This window comes from Erinaceus europaeus, chromosome 6, assembly GCF_950295315.1.
Source record: "Erinaceus europaeus chromosome 6, mEriEur2.1, whole genome shotgun sequence".
Classification (NCBI taxonomy): Eukaryota; Metazoa; Chordata; class Mammalia; order Eulipotyphla; family Erinaceidae; genus Erinaceus; species Erinaceus europaeus.
This window is the reverse complement of record NC_080167.1, coordinates 31,251,858-31,272,520: the sequence shown is the minus strand read 5'-3', so window position 1 is coordinate 31,272,520 and position 20,663 is coordinate 31,251,858. Positions and strand designations below refer to the sequence as shown.

General features: G+C 39.6%; 1 protein-coding gene across 1 annotated transcript in view; it reads left to right on the top strand.

Moving 5' to 3' along the window:
* The window catches only part of DISC1 (DISC1 scaffold protein), a 457,161-nt gene that overhangs the window by 375,828 nt on the left and 60,670 nt on the right, over positions 1-20,663 (top strand). Inside the window, 1 exon segment of the mRNA XM_060192533.1 lies at positions 14,517-14,724. Coding sequence (XP_060048516.1) covers positions 14,517-14,724 — 208 coding nt within the window.

Here is a 20,663-nt window from a genome sequence, read left to right as displayed (position 1 = left end):
TTCACTGCCCTTTTATGACTGTTCTTTTTCTTATCTTTTTCTTTTCTCTCTCTCTCTTTCTTTCTTTTTTTTTCTTTTTCTCATTCTTGTCATCCCTTCTTCCTAATCCTACAGCTTCCAAAGTCACAGCCCCCAGCCCCCACACCACCAAACAGTGTGCTTTTTTGAATTCACTGATACACATTTGGGAATTTCCTTTCACTGCTCTTTAATTACAGCTCTTTTTCTTATCTTTTCCCTTTTCTCTCTCTTGACTCTCTCTCTCTTTTTTTTTTTTAATCTTGCCATACACTTCTTCCTTCTTCTTTGCCTTTCTGAATTTGTGAATTATTTTGGGGAAGAAATCAGACTGAGTGGACTCTCTATGTGTGTATCTCTGCTTTAGTTCCCTTTCCCCTCTTGTTACCCCTAGAATATACAGTGGATAGTAGATTTGCATAACTGTCTATTCTTGCTATCTTTTCTTTCTTTTCTCTTTCTTCACAAGGATTTGGTTACTATTTTTTCACGGACTAGAGAAATTTTTTGGCTAACTGGTAATGATTAAACTACTTCAATACTTACTTCAGTTGCTACTGTAATTCCTGAGGTTGGTGAGTGCAATTGTCATAAAGGTATTTAGTACAGTGTTACTTGTACTCAAGACACAACAACTGAGGAACAACAGAGCATAAAAAAAAGAACACATAAATCAAAAAAATGGGTAGATCAAAAACAAATAAACCTGCTACTCCAATGAATGAAGACAAGAGCCCAGAAGAAACTATAAATCAGCCAGAAGTAACCATAGATAAGAAAAGTATGCTATGCAGCTATCAAGAACAATGAACCCACCTTCTCTGACCCATCTTGGACAGAGCTAGACGGAATTATGTTAAGTGAACTAAGTCAGAAAGATAAAGATGAGTATGGGATGATCCCACTCATTAACAGAAGCTGACTTAGAAGATCTGAAAGGGAAACTAAAAGCAGGACCTGATCAAATTGTAAGTAGGGCACCAAAGTAAAAACCCAGTGGTGAGGGGTAGACATGTAGCTTCCTGGGCCAGTGGGGGGTGGGAGTGGGCGGGAGGGATGGGTCACAGTACTTTGGTGGTGGGAATGGTGTTTATGTACACTCCTAGCAAAATGTAGACATATAAATCAGTAGTTAATTAATATGAGAGGGGGAAGTCAATTGTATGTCTCAAAGTTTCTCAAAAGACAAACTGAATCTTTTTAATATATAGGCTACATATTTGATATGCGGACTCTCTCAAAAGCCTAGACCAAGTAGATTAGAAGCTTCCAATAGCACAGCTATATACAAGATACTGGGTACTGTACAGCAAACCATAACAAAGGGACTTTTCAAAGTTAACCCAATTAACAAATAATGTGATAATAATATTAACTATTGATTGTCTTTTTGAACCCTAAGACAACAGGAACCTCACATCTTCACTATAGAGCCCCTACTTCCCCCAGTCCTGGCACCCTTGGATAAGGCCCACTTTCCCGTATGCATCTCCCAATCCAAACCAAATAATATTGCATCCACCGATCACAACCAAACCAAAGCAATGATTTCCATCTCAACATGCTTCACCTCAGACTGTATCCAGAGACTTCACGTGTGGAATGACAACCCTTCAGCTTCATTACTCGGGTGATACCTTTCCTTTAATAGTACACTCTAATTTCATCTCAGGTAGTTCACTTTCTAACAAAGTCCCATAACCTAGATATACACCAGTTTCTGTGAGAGAGAGCTTATGTTCACACGTATCCATAAACTACTGCAAAATATATACCTGAAAGCAGGATTACACTAGAGTTTACAGTGAGTACCTCCCTAACACTTCCTCTCCACTATTCCAAGCTTGGGATCCATGATTGCTCAACAAATTGTTTGGCTTCATATGTTAACTCTCTTTTCAATCACCAGGTTCCAGATGCCACCAGGATGCTGGCTAGGCTTCCCTGGATTGAAGACCCCACCAATGTGTCCTGGAGCTCAGCTTCCCCAGAGACACACCCTACTAGGGAAAGAGAGGCAGACTGGGGGTATGGACCGACCAGTCAATGCCCATGTTCAGCGGGGAAGCAATTACAGAAGCCAGACCTTCTACCTTCTGCAACCCTCAACGACCCTGGGTCCATGCTCCCAGAGATATAGAGAATGGGAAAGCTACCATGGGAGGGGGTGGTTTATGGGGATTGGGTGGTGGGAATTGTGTGGAGTTGTACCCGTCCTACCTTATGCTTTTGTTCACTAATCCTTTCTTAAATAAAAAATTTAAAAATAAAAAAAAAAGAAAGAAAAAAAAAAAGAAAGAAAAGTATGCAAGCAATAATAAACTTATTAATCACAGAAATTAAAACAACATTGGAGGAATGGAATAGCAGTATTAGGGAAACAACAGTAGAGACCCACAAGGAAAATACTGATTATTTTGAGGCAATTAGAGAACTGAAAGCTGAAATAGCTGTAATGAAGAAAGAAGCTGAGGCAAGGGAAAGCAGACTAACAGAAGCAGAAAACAGAATTAGTCAGACAGAGAATGAGTTAGAGAAAACTAAGAAAGAGGTGAAAGAGCTTAAAAAGAGATTGAGAGACACTGAAAACAACAACAGAGACATATGGGATGATCTCAAAAGAAGTAACATTCGTATAATTGGCCTTCCAGAGGAAGAAAGAGAGGAAGGGGAAGCAAACATTCTAGAGGAAATAATAGAAGAAAACTTCTCAGACCTGAATAACAGAAAGGACATTAAGATTCAAGAGGCCCAGAGAGTACCAAACAGTATCAACCCAGACCTGAAGACACCAAGACACATCATAGTCACAATGAGAAGAAGTAAGGATAAAAAAGGATCCTAAAGGCTGCAAGAGAGAAACAAAAAGTCACATACAAGGGAAAACCCATAAGATTATCTGCAGACTTCTCCACTCAAACTCTAAAAGCCAGAAGGGAGTGGCAAGATATCTATCGAGCCCTGAATGAAAAAGGGTTTCAACCAAGGATAATATATCCTGCTAGACTTTCATTCAAACTAGCTGGAGGGATCAAAACCTTCTTAGACAAACAACAGTTAAAGGAGGCAACCATCACCAAGCCAGCCCTGAAAGAGGTTCTAAAAGACCTCTTATAAACAAGAACATCACTATAATACTAGCAATATATCAGAGCAAAAAAAATTTTTTTTTGAACAATGGCACTACAATACATTAAATCCATAATATCAATAAACATCAATGGTTTAAACTCACCCATCAAAAGGCACAGAGTTGAGGGATGGATCAGAAAACATAACCCAACCATATGCTGCTTGCAAGAATCCCATCGGTCACAACAAGATAAACACAGACTTAAAGTGAAAGGATGGAAAACTATCATACAGGCTAATGGACCACTAAAAAGGGCAGGAATAGCCATTCTCATCTCAGACACGATAGCTTTTAAATGAAATAAACTAATAAAAGATAGGCAAGGACATTACATAATGATTAGAGGATCAATCAGCCAAGAAAACTTAACGATTATTAACATCTATGCAGCCAATGAGGGACCTTCTAAATATATCAAGCACCTACTGAAAGAATTTCAAAAACACATCAATAGTAATACAATAATAGTGGGAGACTTCAATACCACACTCTCACACTTAGATCAACAAAGCAGAGAACCAATAAAGATACAAGAGAATTGAATGAAGAGATTGACAGACTAGACCTCTTGGACATTTTCAGACTCCTCCACCCCAAAAAACTGGAATACACATTCTTTTCAAATTCCCATAACACATACTCAAGGATAGACCACATGTTAGGCCACAAAGACAGCATCAATAAATTCAAGAGCATTGAAATCATCCCAAGTATCTTCTCAGACCACAGTGGAGTAAAACTAACATTTAACAACACACAGAAAATTATTAAAAGTCACAGAATTTGGAAACTAAACAACATGCTCCTTAAGAACCACTGGGTCAGAGACTCACACAAGCAGGAAATTCAAATGTTCCTGGAAACTAATGAAAATGAAGACACAACCTATCAAAATATTTGGGACACAGCTAAAGCAGTACTGAGAGGGAAACTTATAGCCATACAATCACATATTAAACACCAAGAAGAAGCTCAAATGAACGACCTTACTGCACACCTCAAGGACTTAGATGAAGAGGAACAAAGGAACCCTAAAGCAACCAGAAGGACAGAAATCACTAAAGTTAGAGCAGAAATAAACAACATCGAAAATAAAAGAACCATACAAAAGATCAATGAAGCCAAATGTTGGTTCTTTAAAAGATTAAAGAAAATTGACAAACCCCTAGCCAGACTCACCAAAAAAAAAGAGAAATACTCAAATTAATAGAATTGTAAACGATGGAGGAGATATCACAACTGACACCACAGAAATCCAGAGAATTCTGCGAAACTTCTATAAAGAACTATATGCCACCAAGCTAGAGAATCTGGAAGAAATGGAGCAATTCCTAGAAGCATATGCCCTTCCAAAACTGAACCAAGAAGAACTACAAAATCTAAATGCACCAATCACAGACAAAGAAATTGAAACCGTTATTAAGAATCTCCCCAACAACAAAAGTCCTGGACCAGATGGCTTCACAAATGGATTCTACAAAATTTTCAGGAAACAGTTAATACCCATACTTCTTAAGTATAAGATTGAAGAAACAAGAATATTCCCTTCCACCCTCTATGAAGCCAATATCACCATGATACCAAAAGCTGATAGGGACAGAACAAAAAAGGAAAACACCAGACAATATCTCTGATGAATATAGATGCCAAAATATTAAACAAGATCTTGGCCAACCAGATACAGCAACATATCAAAAAGATTGTTCATCACGACCAAGTGGGATTCATCCCAGGAATGCAAGGCTGGTTCAACATCTGTAAGTCAATCAATGTCATTCACCACATCAATCAAAGCAAAGCCAAAAACCACATGATTATCTCAATAGATGCAGAGAAAGCCTTTGACAAAATCCAACACCCATTCATGCTCAAAACTCTACAAAAAATGGGAATAGATGGGAAATTCCTCAAGATAATGGAGTCTATATATAGCAAACCTACAGCCAACATCATACTCAATGGACAGAAGCTTAAAGCATTCCCCTCAGATCGGGGACTAGACATGGCTGTCCACTGTCACCGTTACTCTTCAACATAGTATTGGAAGTTCTTGCCATAGCAATCAGGCAAGAGAAAGAAATCAAAGGAATACAGACTGGAAGGGAAGAAGTCAAGCTCTCACTATTTGCAGACGATATGATAGTATACATAGAAAGACCTAAAGAATCCAGCAGAAAATTACTGGAAGTTATTAGGCAATATAGCAAGGTATCAGGCTACAAAATCAATGTACAAAAATCAGTGGCATTCCTTGATGCAAACACTAAATCTGAAGAAGAAGACATCCAGAAATCACTCCCATTTACTGTTTCAGCAAAATCAATCAAATACCTAGGAATAAAGTTGACCAAAGAAGAGAAAGACTTGTATGCTGAAAACTATGAATTGCTACTAAAGGAAATAGAAACTGATACCAAGAAATGAAAAAATATCCCATGCTCATGGATTGGAAGAATAAATCTCATCAAAATGAATATTCTCCCCAGAGCTATATACAAATTTAATACAATACCATCAAAGTTCCACAAATCTTCTTTAAGAGAATAGAACAAACACTACATTCATTTATCTGGAACCTGAAAACACCTATAATTGCCAAAACCATCTTGAGGAAAAGAAACAGAAATGGAGGCATCACACTCCCAGTCCTTAAACTATATGATAAAGCCATCATCATCAAAGCAGCATGGTGCTGGAACAAAAATAGGCACACAGACCAGTGGAACAGAATTAAAAGCCCAGAAATAAAACCCCACACCTATGGACATCTAAACGTTGATAAGGGGGCTCAAAGGATTAAATGGAAAAAGGAGGCTGTCTTCAATAAATGGTGCTGGGAAAACTGGGTTGTAACATGCAGAAGAATGAAATTGAACCACCTTATCTCACCAGATACAAAGATCAACTCCAAATGGATCAAAGACCTAGATGTCAGACCAGAAACAATCAAATACTTAGAGGAAAACATTGGTAAAACACTTTCCTACCTATACCTCAATGACATCTTTGATGAATCAAACCCAATTGCAAGGAAGACTAAAGCAGAAACAAACCAATGGGACTACATCACATTGAAAAGCTTCTGCACATCCAAAGAAACTATTAAACAAACAGAGACCCCTCACAGAATGGGAGAAGATCTTCACATGCCATACATCAGACAAGAAACTAATCACCAAAATATATAAAGAGCTCAGCAAACTTAGCACCAAAAAAGCAAATGACCCCATCCAAAAATGGGCAGAGGATATGAACAAAAAATTCACTACAGAGGAGATCCAAAAGGCTAACAAACATATGAAAAACTGCTCTAGGTCACTGATTGTCAGAGAAATGCAAATTAAGACAAGACTAAGATATCACCTCACTCCTGTAAGATTGGCATACATCAAAAAGGACAGCAGCAACAAATGCTGGAGAGGATGTGGGGACAGAGGAACCCTTTTACATTGCTGGTGGGAATGTAAATTGGTACAGCCTCTGTGGAGAGTAGTCTGGAAAACTCTCAGAAGGCTAGACATGGACTTTCCATATGATCCAGTAATTCCTCTCCTGGGGTTATACCCCAAGGACTCCATAACACCCAACCAAAAAGAGGTGTGTACTCCTATGTTCATAGCAGGTGAATTCATAATAGCTAAAACCTGGAAGCAACACAAGTGCCCAACAACAGATGAGTGGCTGAGAAAGCTGTGGTATATATACACAATGGAATGCTATGCAACTATCAGGAACAATGAACCCACCTTCTTTGACCCATCTTGGACAGATCTAGAAGGAATTATGTTAAGTGAGCTAAGTCAGAAAGATAAAGATGAGTATGGGATGATCCCACTCATCAACAGAAGTTGACTAAGAAGATATGAAAGGAAAACTAAAAGCAGGACCTGATCAAATTGTAAATAGGGCACCAAAGTAAAAACCCTGTGTTGGGGGGTAGACATGTAGCTTCCTGGGCCAGTGGGGGGTAGGAGTGGGTGGAAGGGATGGGTCACAGTCTTTTGGTGGTGGGAATGGTGTTTATGTACACTCCTAGCAAAATGTAGACATACAAATCACTAGTTAATTAATATGAGAGGGGGAAAATCAGTTGTACGTCTCAAAGTTTTTCAAAACACAAAGTGAATATTATTAATATATAGGCTTTGTATTTGATATGTGGACTCTCTCAAAAGCCTAGACCAAGAAGCATCCAATAGCACAGCTATATACAAGATCCTGGATACTGTACAGCAAACCATAACAAAAGGATTTTTAATGTTAACCCAATTACCAAATAATGTGATGACAACATTAATTATCTATTGTCTTTTTGAACCTAAAGACAGCAGGAACCTCACATCTCCACTATAGATCCCCTACTTCCCCCAGTCCTTGGATAGGGCCCACTTTCCCATATGCCTCTCCCAATTCAACCAAATAATATTGCATCCGCCAATTACTACCTAACCAATGCAACGATTGCCACCTCAACATGCTTCACCTCAGACTGTGTCCAGTGACTTCACTTGTGGAATGACAACCCTTCAGCTTCATTACTCAGGTGAGACCTTTCCTTTTATAGTACACTCTAATTTCATCTCAGGTAGTTCACTTTCTAACAAAGTCCCATAACCTAGATATACACCAGTCTCTGTGAGAGAGAGCTTATGTTCACATGTATCCATAAACTACTGCAATATACATACCTGAAAGCAGAAGTACACTAGAGTTTGCAGTGAGTACCTCCCTAACACTTCCTCTCCACTATTCCAAGCTTTGGGTCCATGATTGCTCAACAATTTGTTTGGCTTCATATGTTAACTCTCTTTTCAATCACCAGGTTCCAGATGCCACCAGGATACTGGCCAGGCTTTCCTGGATTGAAGACCCCACCAATGTGTCCTGGAGCTCAGCTTCCCCAGAGACACACCCTACTAGGGAAAGAGAGAGGCAAACTGGGAGTATGGACCGACCAGTCAATGCCCATGTTCAGCGGGGAAGCAATTACAGAAGCCTGACCTTCTACCTTCTACAACCCTCAATGACCCTGGGTCCATGCTCCCAGAGGGATAGAGAATGGGAAAGCTTTAAGAAATCCTTTCTTAAATTATAAAAAAATTACCAAAACCATAGGGTAGGAGGTGTACAACTGCACACAATTCCCACCACCCAATCTCCATATCCCACCTCCTCCCCTGATAGCTTTCCTACTCTCTACCAGTTAATCACTACCAGTTAGCCAAGAAATTTCTCCAGTCTGTGAAAAAATAGTAACCAAATCCCACTGAAGAAGAAAGAGAAAAGAAAGAAGGGATAGCAAGAATAGACAATTATGCAAGACTCACAGTTGCATTTGATGAATTTTAGGGGAGTCCTCTCCTCTCTTCAGACATCTTTTTGTTGGTGAAACAGAGTGGAAGTGGTGTCTCAACTAGTAAACTGATGGACTGTTACCTGCTGTGCAGATGTCCCCCTCAGGCTAGTGCCACTTTCCATGAGTTAATATGGACTTTTTCATGGCAGGTTACATCTCTCAGAGCAAATATCCCAAAACAGCTGATAGAAACTGCATTGTTTTTCTCTGACCTAGCTTTGAGAGTTACGTGCCTTTTCAACTTTTGTCCATGATTAGTCACTAGGACCACTTTGGGTCCTAAGGAAGAGAAGTTAAACTCCATCTTCTGCTTATGAGAACACCAAGATAATTTAACTTTGTGTTTTAAAACTGTTGCAAGGAGGTAGCTTAGCTAGTAGGACATGCATCTTAACATGTGAAAAGCATGAACCAATATAATTCACAGCAGTCATAGCATTCACATTTAAAACTGGTTTTAAACTCATATTACCTCCTATTATTTAATACTTGAAAAATTATGTAACTTTCTACTACTACATCTATTTTATAAATTTTATATATACTTAAAAATTTTTTTCATTCTTAAAATTTATCCTCAGAGATAAAAATAAGATATTACACTTCAAATGCAGAAATTTAAATATAGATGAATATTTTCCAAGTCTTCAACTTTGAAATAGAGGCTAAACTCCAGACAGAGTTTGGACTTAATAAACTATATGTTCAGCTGCAATCAATAAGAACATTAGTTTAAGCAAGAATAGAATGGAAACTTGGGTTGTTCATTTTAATAACTCAAGAGATGTCATGAGACCTACATTCTTTTTTTATAATTATTTATTTATTTATTCCCTTTTTGTTGTCCTTATTGTTTTTCATTGATGTAGTTCTTCTTCTTCTAGCATTTGCCATTGTAGTTATTATTATTGTTGTCATTGTTGGATAGGACAGAGAGAAATGGAGAGAGGAGGGGAAGACAGAGAGGGGGAAAGATAGACACCTTCAGACCTACTTCACCACTTGTGAAGCAACTCCCTTACAGGTGGGGAGCCGAGGGCTTGAACTGGGATCCTTACGCCAGTCCTTGCGCTTTGCGTCACCTGCACTTAACCCTCTGCGCTACTGCCTGACTCCCAGAGACCTACATTCTTAGCATTCTTTTTCCATACATTCCTATTAACAACGCTTTAACTATGTCTGTACATTGACTCCGCTACTGTAACAAGGTGATGGATTCTTTGTTCACTACTTGTTTTTGGAGATTGTACAAACTTACTTACTATCATCATTCTAAGATGGACCACATGACATGGTCTGATTAGTCCAGTTATCTATGGTTACCAATTCCTGGACCATGAAATCTTGTGCAAATGAGTGATATAATTTGATTCTTTTCTTCAGTTCAATATATTTTATTTTATTTTATTTATTTTTTAAAATTTTTTAAAATATTTATTTTATTTATTTATTCCCTTTTGTTGCCCTTGTTGTTTTATTGTTGTAGTTATTATTGTTGTTGTCGTTGTTGGATAGGACAGAGAGAAATGGAGAGAGGAGGGGAAGACAGAGAGGAGGAGAGAAAGATAGACACCTGCAGACTTGCTTCACCGCCTGTGAAGCGACTCCCCTGCAAGTGGGGAGCCGGGGTTCGAACCGGGATCCTTATGCCGGTCCTTGTGCTTTGCGCCACCTGCGCTTAACCCGCTGCGCTACAGCCCGACTCCCTATATTTTATTTTTTATTTACAAAAAGGAAACACCAACAAAACCATAGAACAAGAGGGGTACAACTCCACACAATTCCCACCACCAGATCTCTATATCCCCCCCCCCCCCCCCCATAGCTTTCCTATTCTTTAACCTTCTGGGAGTATGGACCTAGGGTCATTATGGGGTGCAGAAATTGGAAGGTCTGGCTGCTGTAATTGCTTCCCCACTGAACATGGGTGTTGCCAGGTTAATCCATACTCCCACGTCTATGCTCCACCGGACCTGCCAATATACGTGGATATCTTCGCCCACCTTGTCCAACGCTTGACGTCTCATCATCCAATCTGGTCCCCTACGCCTACACTGAACTTCTCTGTTCCTGACTCTTGGAAACAGAGTTGGCAGTCAGCTAAGGTAAAGAACAAACACCTCATCACACACCCCTGCAAGCGTCAACCCGGCTTTGACCTAGCACGTTATGATTGGGCCCTCCTTAATCGTTATCAAACAGGCCATGGCTGGTGCTCCGCTATGTTCCATCACTGGGGAGCCAGAGATGACCCGAACTGCCCCTGCGGCTACAGACAGACTATGACCCACATAGTCAACGATTGCCACCTCTCCAGATTCAAAGGAGGTCTTGAAACTTTACATCAGGCTCAACCTGACACTGTTGACTGGCTACGGACAAAGGGCAAATACTAGAAGAAGAAGACTCCCAGCCTGTCTCTCTCTTTCAGGGAAATCTATTCTTCAGTTCTGGTAGTGGGAGTGGTATGGATTTAAAACCCCGTTGACAGCATTTATACACCTTTCCAATATTTGGGAACTCCTCTCTTCCTTGATCTAGCTTCTAGCCCTTTTCCCAACCATAACATCATCTCCCCAGACAACAACTTGGGTCCATCTGCATATCAGATGTCAGGCTCAGGAAAAAAAACTAGTATAGTCATGGGCCCTTTGGAATATAAGTAACATAGGCCTACTAGCTATCTTCAAAACAGAGACCCCAAATCTTCATCTTCAATATTCCAGCTTTTAGGTTCATAATCAGCCACCAGGTTCTAGATGCTAACTTGATGCCAATTGGATTTCCCTGGGCAGATAACCCCACCAATGTGTCCTAGAGCCCCACTTCACTAGAGCCCTGCCTCATTAGGGAAAGAGAAAAACAGACTGGGAATATATATATATAATTTTTTATTTACAAAAAGGAAACACCAACAAAGACATAGGACAAGAGGGGTACAACTCAATGCAATTCCCACCACCAGAACACCATATACCGTCCCCTACCCAGATATCTTTCCTATTCTTTAACCCTCTGGGAATATGGACCCAAGGCCATTATGAGATGCAGAAGGTGGAAGGTCTCCCTTCTGTAATTGTTTCCCCATTCAACAAGGACATTGGCAGGTCGATCCATGAAACCCTAGCAGTGATTTTTCCCCCTTGATATAAGTTCAGGAGAGGGAGAGAGACAGAGAGAGAGAGAGAGAGAGAGAGAGAGAGAGAGAGGGAGAGAGAGAGATGGGGTTGAAAGGGAGGAGGAGGAGGAACATGCACACTACCCCAGTATTTGTGAAGCTTCTTCCCTGCAGGTGGGGATCGGGATCTTGAATCTGGGTCCTAATGCATGGTAATGTATACACTCTACCAGATTATCTACCATCCCTAATTTTTTTTCCCAAACAAAGGTTATTATGCAAGTAATTTTAAAAATTAAGAAACATGAGGACTATTAGTGTTTACAAAACTTGCAGTTAGATACTTAGTGCCTCTGGGTATCTTATTTTGTTTTGATTGACAGCATCATGGCTATAAAAAGCATCTGATTATTGGTAAATTTTACAAATAAATAAATAAATAAATAAGGAAATAAAGAAATAAGATAAAGTAGTAATTCTCTTAGGAGTGGGAGATAACATAGTGGTTTAGACAACAGATTCTCATGCAAGAGGTTTGGAGTTCCCAGTTTCTATCCCAGGTATAATAGCCTAAGCCAGAATTTAGCAGTACTTATAAAAAAGGGAAGTTTTTATAAGTAAAAATATTAATAAATAAAAAAAATCTGGTGACAAGATCTGATGCTGTGCCTGCTTTATAATTAAATACTTTCAACTCTTCAATGTATAAAAACATATCTACACATTTTTGCCATCTTCTTTTTTTTTCCTATGAATAACATACATATGCCTCAATTCTGTAAGAATGAAATTTAGAGTCACTCTTATACCACATTTTTACTTTAAACATATGGAGTGATAAGACATGATGAACCTCAGTTCCTTAGAATTCCTCCCAAATACCAAAATTGTTTCCTAAAATTGTCTTGTCACTCACTGACTATGAAACCAAAATTCACATAATTCAAGTATGAGTCATTCATTTAATGGATTATTATTAATGATCTAATTATTTCCTGTGTAGGAGTAACAAAGTGTTTCAAGACTTTGAAATGAACTTATTTTCTTTAGTAAAAGAAGTTTTTTACCTATATATGCTTAAAAATCTCAAGAAAGAATGAGATTATTATTGTTGGCACAAGTAGTTGGCAACATTCCACACCCCCTATAGCAACCAAAAGTGATTTTATTCTTATGTAGCAAAGAAATAGGTTTTAAGGTTTCCCCTTTCTTCCATCAAATGGGAAAGCTGGTTTCCATTTAGTTGATTCTGGAAACAAACAAACAAAACAACAACAACAACAAAACCTCTCTTGAACTAGTGGAAAAAGGGTGAATATCAGTTACTATGGGTTATGTTACATTGTTTCACTCATTACATTCATTACATTCACTCATTACCTGGGTGAATGTATGCTAGTAGGAGAAATAGTGAGGGAAGTATAGCCTAGTCAGACACAATACATTAAATGAGCAAGGGAGGGGCCAGTTTGTGCACCCAGCAGAGCACAGAAATCACTGTACTTAAGGACTTAGGTTCAAGTTCCCACATGCACGGGGGATGCTTCACATATAGTGAAGCAGTACTTCAGGTGTCTTTACTTCTCTTTATTCCCCTTATGTTTACTTGATAGGACAGAGATAAATTTCTAGGGAAGATGAAGACAGAAAGACACTCGTGACAGAGGTCCTTAAGTGCTCACTGTGTGGGCACTTAACTAGGTGTGCTACTGCCAGTCCCCTGAAAGTATTCCTTTCCCCTTCTCTATCCCCCCCTTATTATCAACTTGTCTCTGTCAAAAATAAAAATAAATAAATAAAAGGAAAAAATGGCCCCTGAGAGTGGTGGATTCGTTGTGCAGACACTGAGCCTCACAGGTAACTCTAATGGAAGAAAAAAGAGCCAAGAAGCATTCAGTAGGTTTGGAAACTTGAAGTCAGCATAGTTGGGGCACAAATATGAGCAGGTGCTATGGTGTACTGGAATACTGACTCTAGAAAAATGCAAAGAAAATCCCTCTCTCCATTGTTACCAGTAATTTCTATCAGGAACAACATGGGCCCCCATAGGACCAATATGTCCTGGAGCTCTGCTTCCTCAGAGCCCTTCCCCACTAGGGAAAGAGAGACAGGCTGGATCTACTTGTCAATGCCCATGTTCAGCAGGGAAGCAATTACAGAAGCCAGACCTTCTACCTTATGTATCCCACTTGGGAGTTGGGTGGTAGCACATCGGGTTAAGCGCACATATTGCAAAGCACAAGGACCGGTGTAAGGATCCCAGTTTGAGCCCCTGGCTCCCCACCTGCAGGGGAGTCACTTCACAGGTGGTGAAGCAGGTCTGCAGGTGTCTATCTTTCTCTCCCCCTCTCTGTCTTCCCCTCCTCTCTCTGTTTCTCTCTGTCCTATCCAACAATGACAACATCAGTAACTACAACAATAAAACAACAAGAGCAACAAAAGGAAATAAATAAATATTAAAAAAGAAAAAACAATGACCTTGCATCCATACTCTCAGAGGGCTACGGAATAGGAAAGCTATCAGGGGATCAGATGGGATACAAAGTTCTGGTGGTGGGAATTGTGTGCAGTTGGACCTCTCTTATCCTATGGTTTAGTCAATGTTTCCTTTTTATAAATAAATTTAAAGAAAAAAGAAAAAGAAAAATGCAAAGAATCTTGAATGTTCTTCCAGGTTAGATAGATAAAAGGATCTATACTAATTTTACTGTTACTTAAAGGTATATTAATGTTGCCCCTCTAAAATTTCCTGTTGAAGAAATTCATCACTATGTAAACTTATTTGCTAATTGTAACATAACTGACTTACTTTTAGTCAGTTATGTAAATAATTGGCTTGGTATGGTTAAGCATACTGAACTCATTATTGTACCTTTTTCCTTTTATCTTAGCTGCAACTTTCCCCTCCTTGGAAAAGTATGCAAGGCTGACTTGGAAGCTTGTCAGTTGATTATTGCGAGCTTGAAATACCAGGAAGCCACAGGGGTTCTGTCTGCAGAAGATTGCAGGCAATTGGATGATGAGGGAGATGCATGTCTGACTGTCCCATCCATGCATCCAAGACCTCACACTGAAGATGAGAGGAAGATCCCTCTACAAGTACAGAATGGAAGGTTTCCTAATTACCTCTCTTTACTGTGCTGTCAGTGAACTAAATGAGGTTTGTCCACCCTTACACCCTCAACAGAGGCCCTACACTAAGGGCTGTGCTGTGACCACACTCCAGAAAGGAGAATAAAATTGTGGAAAGGCTTTCAATTCAATTATACAAGCTTTGAATTATTTTAATAATTCATGGTTATTATTATAAGATAATGTAGAATTTTTGTAAAAGTTTTATTTTTTTTATATTTTTGATTAACAGTGGGATACAAGATTGTTAAGATTCTAAGGGATAGTTCCAATAGTTCCATATCACATCCTCACTCTCCCATCTCCCAGTGATAACTTCCATAGTTCTTATAAAGTCTTAGAAACTTTTTATTTGCTTCTTTGCAAGTTTTGTTTATCAGTTCTCTAGATTCCATATATGAGTGAAATCATTCAGTACTTTTCTTTCATCTCTCTCTATTTTTTTCACTAAGCATAATCACCTCCAGTTCCATTCATGTTGTTCCAAACAACATAATCTGTTTTGATTGCAGAATCATATCCCATGGAGTATATAATCCCATAATTTCTTTAGCCAGTAATCTATCAATGGACATTTAAGCTGTTTCCACTCTTTGGCTTTTGTGAATAATATAATGATGAACATACTGGTGCATAAGTCCCTTTGAATTAGTGTTTTGAGTGTCTTTTGGATAAATGCCCAATAGTGGTATTGCTGGATCATAAGGCAATTACATTTTTAAAATTTTATTTATAAAATGGAAACACTGACAATACCAGAGGTTAACCATCTGTCTATATCTATACATACTTGCCCATGTATTTTATGTGGTCCTGCCTTCTCTTTCTTTCTAACTCATACCTACACCTATTACTACTTCAAGGTGTCCTTACTTTTTTCCACTTCTGCCTCCAAGTCCTGATGAAAACTCTGGTCATCTTCTCCTAACATTTCTCCTCCTCTGGGAGTATAGACCAAAAAATTTTATGGGCTGCAGAAGGTGGGAGTTTCTGGCTTATGTAATTGATGCTCAGATTGACATGGGCATTGGCAGGTCGATTCATACCCTCATCCTGTTTATATCTATTCCTCTTGAGGTAGGGCTCTGGAGAGGTGAGGCTCCAGGATACACTGGTGAGGTCATCTACCCAGGGAAATCAGAATGGAATCACAATAGCATTGGAAATTGTTGTCTAAATTGTTGTAAGATATAAATCAGTACAAAAATGATTAATAAACAGGAACCAAAATGTAGGAATAGAGCATATGGGAATGAGGATTTTTAGGTAAAAAGAAACTAGGAAGTCTATTTAAGATATGTTCCTAGAATCCTATCTCTAGTAATTTTTGCTTGATCGTGATAGTTAACATACAGGTGGACTTTTTATTTTTTTCCCCCTGGGGAGTTGTCAGATTTGAGAATAGGGCTAGAAAGTTGGATTAAGGCAGAGGGTAGTTCCCAAGCTAGAAGAAAATATATGTAAAATTAACTGTTTACTCCATCAATTTGACCCAGGGCCCATATATATGTTCATATTTAGCACAAGATCCTCTGTAAACTCTGAGTCCCTGTCAGTATGAGCTTATGGTCCATGATCACAGCTGGGAACAATCTAAGCTGCACTCATTTCAAGACCAGTTTTCCTCAAGTGGCAGGGTTTGCTTACCTAGCCTCCCTTTAGAAAGTGAGGGAGTCCCTACCACTGCTACTTCATAGTGAGGACAAGTTCCTGGAGTTACCCACAAGAGGATTTACAATTATTTTCCTGATGGAAATAACCAGTGGTAGTGGAGAGAAGGATAGAATAGAGGACTAGGCTCATCATATCTGTGTGGGAATTCAAGGATTCCCTGACTAGGGCCCCAAAATATGTGGTAATTGATATTGACCAAAAAGGCCATTATCAATTGAGCCAGTCTCTTGCCATTATTAGTAGAGCATTTCTTAACATATAGCTGTGGACCATGTGTATCTATTCTTTAGAAAACTGTCTATTTAGTTCTTTGGCTCATTGAAATTTTAAATATAAACTTTTATAAAGATTTTAATGATGGGGCTGAAAAATAGTATAATTTTTATGCAAAATAATGTCTGATGGTGATGCTCACATGGAGTGGCTCCAACAGGGGGGTAACCCTCCGATCCTCCCTCACCAGCTCTAGCAGCTGCGTGAATTAGAAAGAGGCATCAGGAAACATTCTGGTATGAACATCTGTTTATTTGAAGGTGGTACATGATTTTATACTGAGTTAAACAAAGAACATTTTTCACATATGTCAGAAATTACAGGTTTCTTAAAGGTCAGCTTGGCCCATGGTAGGGTGTTGGTATGACAAGAATTGATGAGATACATAAAGGTCAAGACAATTAGTTTCCATGATGCAGGCAAGTTAATTATCCAAAGGTATTTGAGAGAAGCATAGGAGTTAAACCAGTAAGGCGAGGTAGAGGAGAAGAAAACCAAAGCTTGATGTAAATCACAGATATCAAAACAAACAAGGAAATAGAATATGAGGTCTCATGCCGGGGTATATGATAGAGTGTGTTCTCCTATATGATCAAAAGATGAAGTTATAGTGGATGTGTGAACTTTGAATGACTATCGTAAACTTTGAATGAACCCTCAAGCAAGCAGCCATTTGGCCTACTAGCAGGGGGAACTAAGTGTGAGAGGCTTGTAGGCTTTCTGTGAGCTTACTAACAAGGAGAAACTGAGTCTGGGAGACTTTTCCCTCTTGGCTCATCACTATAAGGAGAGAGGCTAACAAGTTGGGTCTTTCCAGACCTCCATTCAAGGATGGGAGAGCTCCCCTAAGCTCTATCAAGCTTTCACATAGTCCCACAGTCTGAGGTTCAGAGCTCCCAGATTTAATCCTCAGCTCCATCATACGTCAGACCTGAGCAGTGGTCTGGTCTATGTCATCTATTTATCATCTATCTTTCTACTTATTTATCATCTATCTATCTATCTATCATCTATCTTTATCACAAAATCTATTATTAGAATAAAATAAATTATTTTTTAAATTTTTCAAAGTTATGGAAGCAAAGTGGCATAGTTATTTCTATTTTATTTTAATTTAATGACTACAGGTAGAATATACATTATTATTGTATATACTATATGACATTTATTATATGTATATTATTTTATTTAGACATATTATTTATTAGAATCAAATATTAGAATGTAAATATCTATCCCATGCTTATAATCTACTCATTTCATTGAAAAAAACAAGCACTAATAACTGGTTTATAATATACACATTAAATTTTAAATGAGGAGGGCTGGTGGTGACACATTTGGTTGAGCACACATTTTATAGTGCATAAGGACCCAGGTTAGAGCTCCTGGCCCCACCTGCAGGGGGAAAGCAGTCTCCAAAGCTGCTTCTTTGGCCACCCCCTGTTTTGGCAGACACATGTCCAGATTCTCCTGTTGCTTCCAAAACCACTTCTTCAGCCACCGCTTATCCAGCAGCTTCCACTTCGGTGACTCTTCCCCCCACTGCTACACAGTTATCAGAGCAAGTCTTCACATATCTGGTCAATGTCATCCCCACTAGACAAAAACCTCAGGGCTGGTATCTGTATTCCACCACAGACCTGAAGGAACTATGCCAGGCTATTAAGGATGATAGTTTTCATGCTCCATGGACCAGGTCCATTTTACAAAGCCTGCTTCAGAACCTTAATACCCACCAAGATTGGAGGGATGTAACTCATGCTACACTCCAAGGCCCCCTCTTCCTGCAATGGGAGGCATTTTTTCACGACAAATGTTTACAGCAATCGTGGAAAAATAGTCAAAATCAGCCAGAGGGGAATTCTGATGCATTGTTTGGAATGGGTCAACTAGAAACAGGGATTCAACAGGCAGAAGCCAAGTTTCCACCTGGGTATTTTGATCAGGTACACCTCTGCGCCTTAAGAGTATGGAAGCTATTAACACCACCCATGGAAGCAGCCTCAGCCCCCATTCTCTCCCTTCAATAAGAACCTGATTAATCCCTGGCTAAATTCATTGCCAGGGTCCAGTCGAGTTTGGCAAGGAAGATTTATAATCCTGATGCTCGTTTTCTCCTCCTGCGATCCACTGTCTGGGATGGAATGCTTCTGGATTTCCGACAGGCCAGTATCACTCTTAAAACAAACATCCAGATACTTGGATTATAGCTACACAGGATCTTAGATCAAGCTCTTTTCAAGCACCTATGATGCAGGCCTATGCAGCTACCCTACATAAGTGAAAAGGGGCTTTTTTTTCAGTGTGGTCACCAAGGGCATTGGCGTAACCAATGTCCAGAAAATAAGCCATGACCCTGCTTCTAGTCAGGGCAACCCCACCTCCAGTCAGGGAGCCAGAGTCCACGAATGCCTTGTCCTAGATGCCAGAAAGGGTTTCATTGGAGGAGACATTGTTGGTCAAGGTTCCATAGGAATGGCATGCCCTTGTCAAATGTAAACAGGAATTTAAACTAGGTGTGGGGCTTCCCTTAGCCCTGCCCCCAAGAGGGAATGAAGCAGATTGCACGCTTGGTGCTGCGCACTTCTTCCGTAAACAGAAGCCCAGCTTGGGACCCAACCCATCACTACACTCACCATGCCAAGTAACAATTGCAGAGGGTGAGTGGAAGGAGGAGTGCGCAGCATGTGGGAACTTCCAGCGTAGGAATAACTGGCTGGAGCAAGAGAACATTTCAGATTCAGAGCCTGAGATTTTGTAGACCACTCCTGTTTTAGAAAGGGGTCACCCAACTATGATGATAAGGATTGTTAATATTCCTTTTAAGTGTTTGATTGACACGGGGTCAAATAAGACAATCTTAAGACAAGCAGAGGTTCCCCAGAGTTGGGAACTCCTCCCAGGACCACGCTTACATGGTGTTGGAGGGTTGACTCAGGCATTCCTCACACGAGATTCCCTTGTGTGGGAAGATCCAGAAGGGACAACCAGATGCTTTCAGCCTTTAATAGCTGATAGAAGCACCAATTTATTGGGAAGAGACTTGCCGGAATCTTTGGATGTAGTAATATCCTCAGACACCTCTGCAGGACACCACACTCACTCCTGTGAGACTGCTAGACCCAACCAACATGCCCCAATACTAACTGTCACTGTTCATAATAGAGCTCCCCACTTAGATTGGCTTTCTAATGAGCCTGTCTGGGTGGAAAAGTGGCCTTTGCCTAGGGAGAAACTAGAAATTTTAAAATAACTCATCCAAGAGCAGTTGTCTTTGGGACATATTCGTCGTTCCTGGAACCCATGGAATACTCTGGTCTTTATGATTAAAAAGTGCTCAGGAAAATGGCGCCTCATCCAATTTCTTCATGCAGTTAATAAAACCATGCAGGTTTGGGGCTCCCCCAAAAGGGTTTGCCTCTTACTTCTGGAATTCCCACAGGAATTCCAATCATAGCTATTGATATACAGGGTTGTTTTTCTCTATTCCCTTATACCCACAAGATTGTAAAGGTTTTGCCTTCTCTGTTCCTTCTATTAATAAGACCATACCTGCCTATAGATAAGAATGGGTGGTACTGCCCCAGGGAATGGACAATAGTCCTACTATTTGTCAAGAGGCTGTTAAATCTGCCCTTTTCCCATATATTCATAAGGGCCTTACGGTTTTTCATTATATGGATGACGTGTTAATCTGGGAAGAATTAGATACAGATCTCTCCACCCTACATGATTTTCTAATCCCTGACTTAAAGAGAAGTGGACTTAATGTAGCTCCTGAGAAGGTACAGCTAATTCCTCCAATATCTTTCTTAGGCTCAGAGATTTCCCTAACGCAGATTCGTCCTTTAAAACCTTGTGTTACTTTTGCTTCTGATCTCACTCTTGCTTCTTTACGAAGTTTTCTTCAAAATTTGAATTGGCTTAGGCAGTATCTTTATCTGCCTACTAGCTGC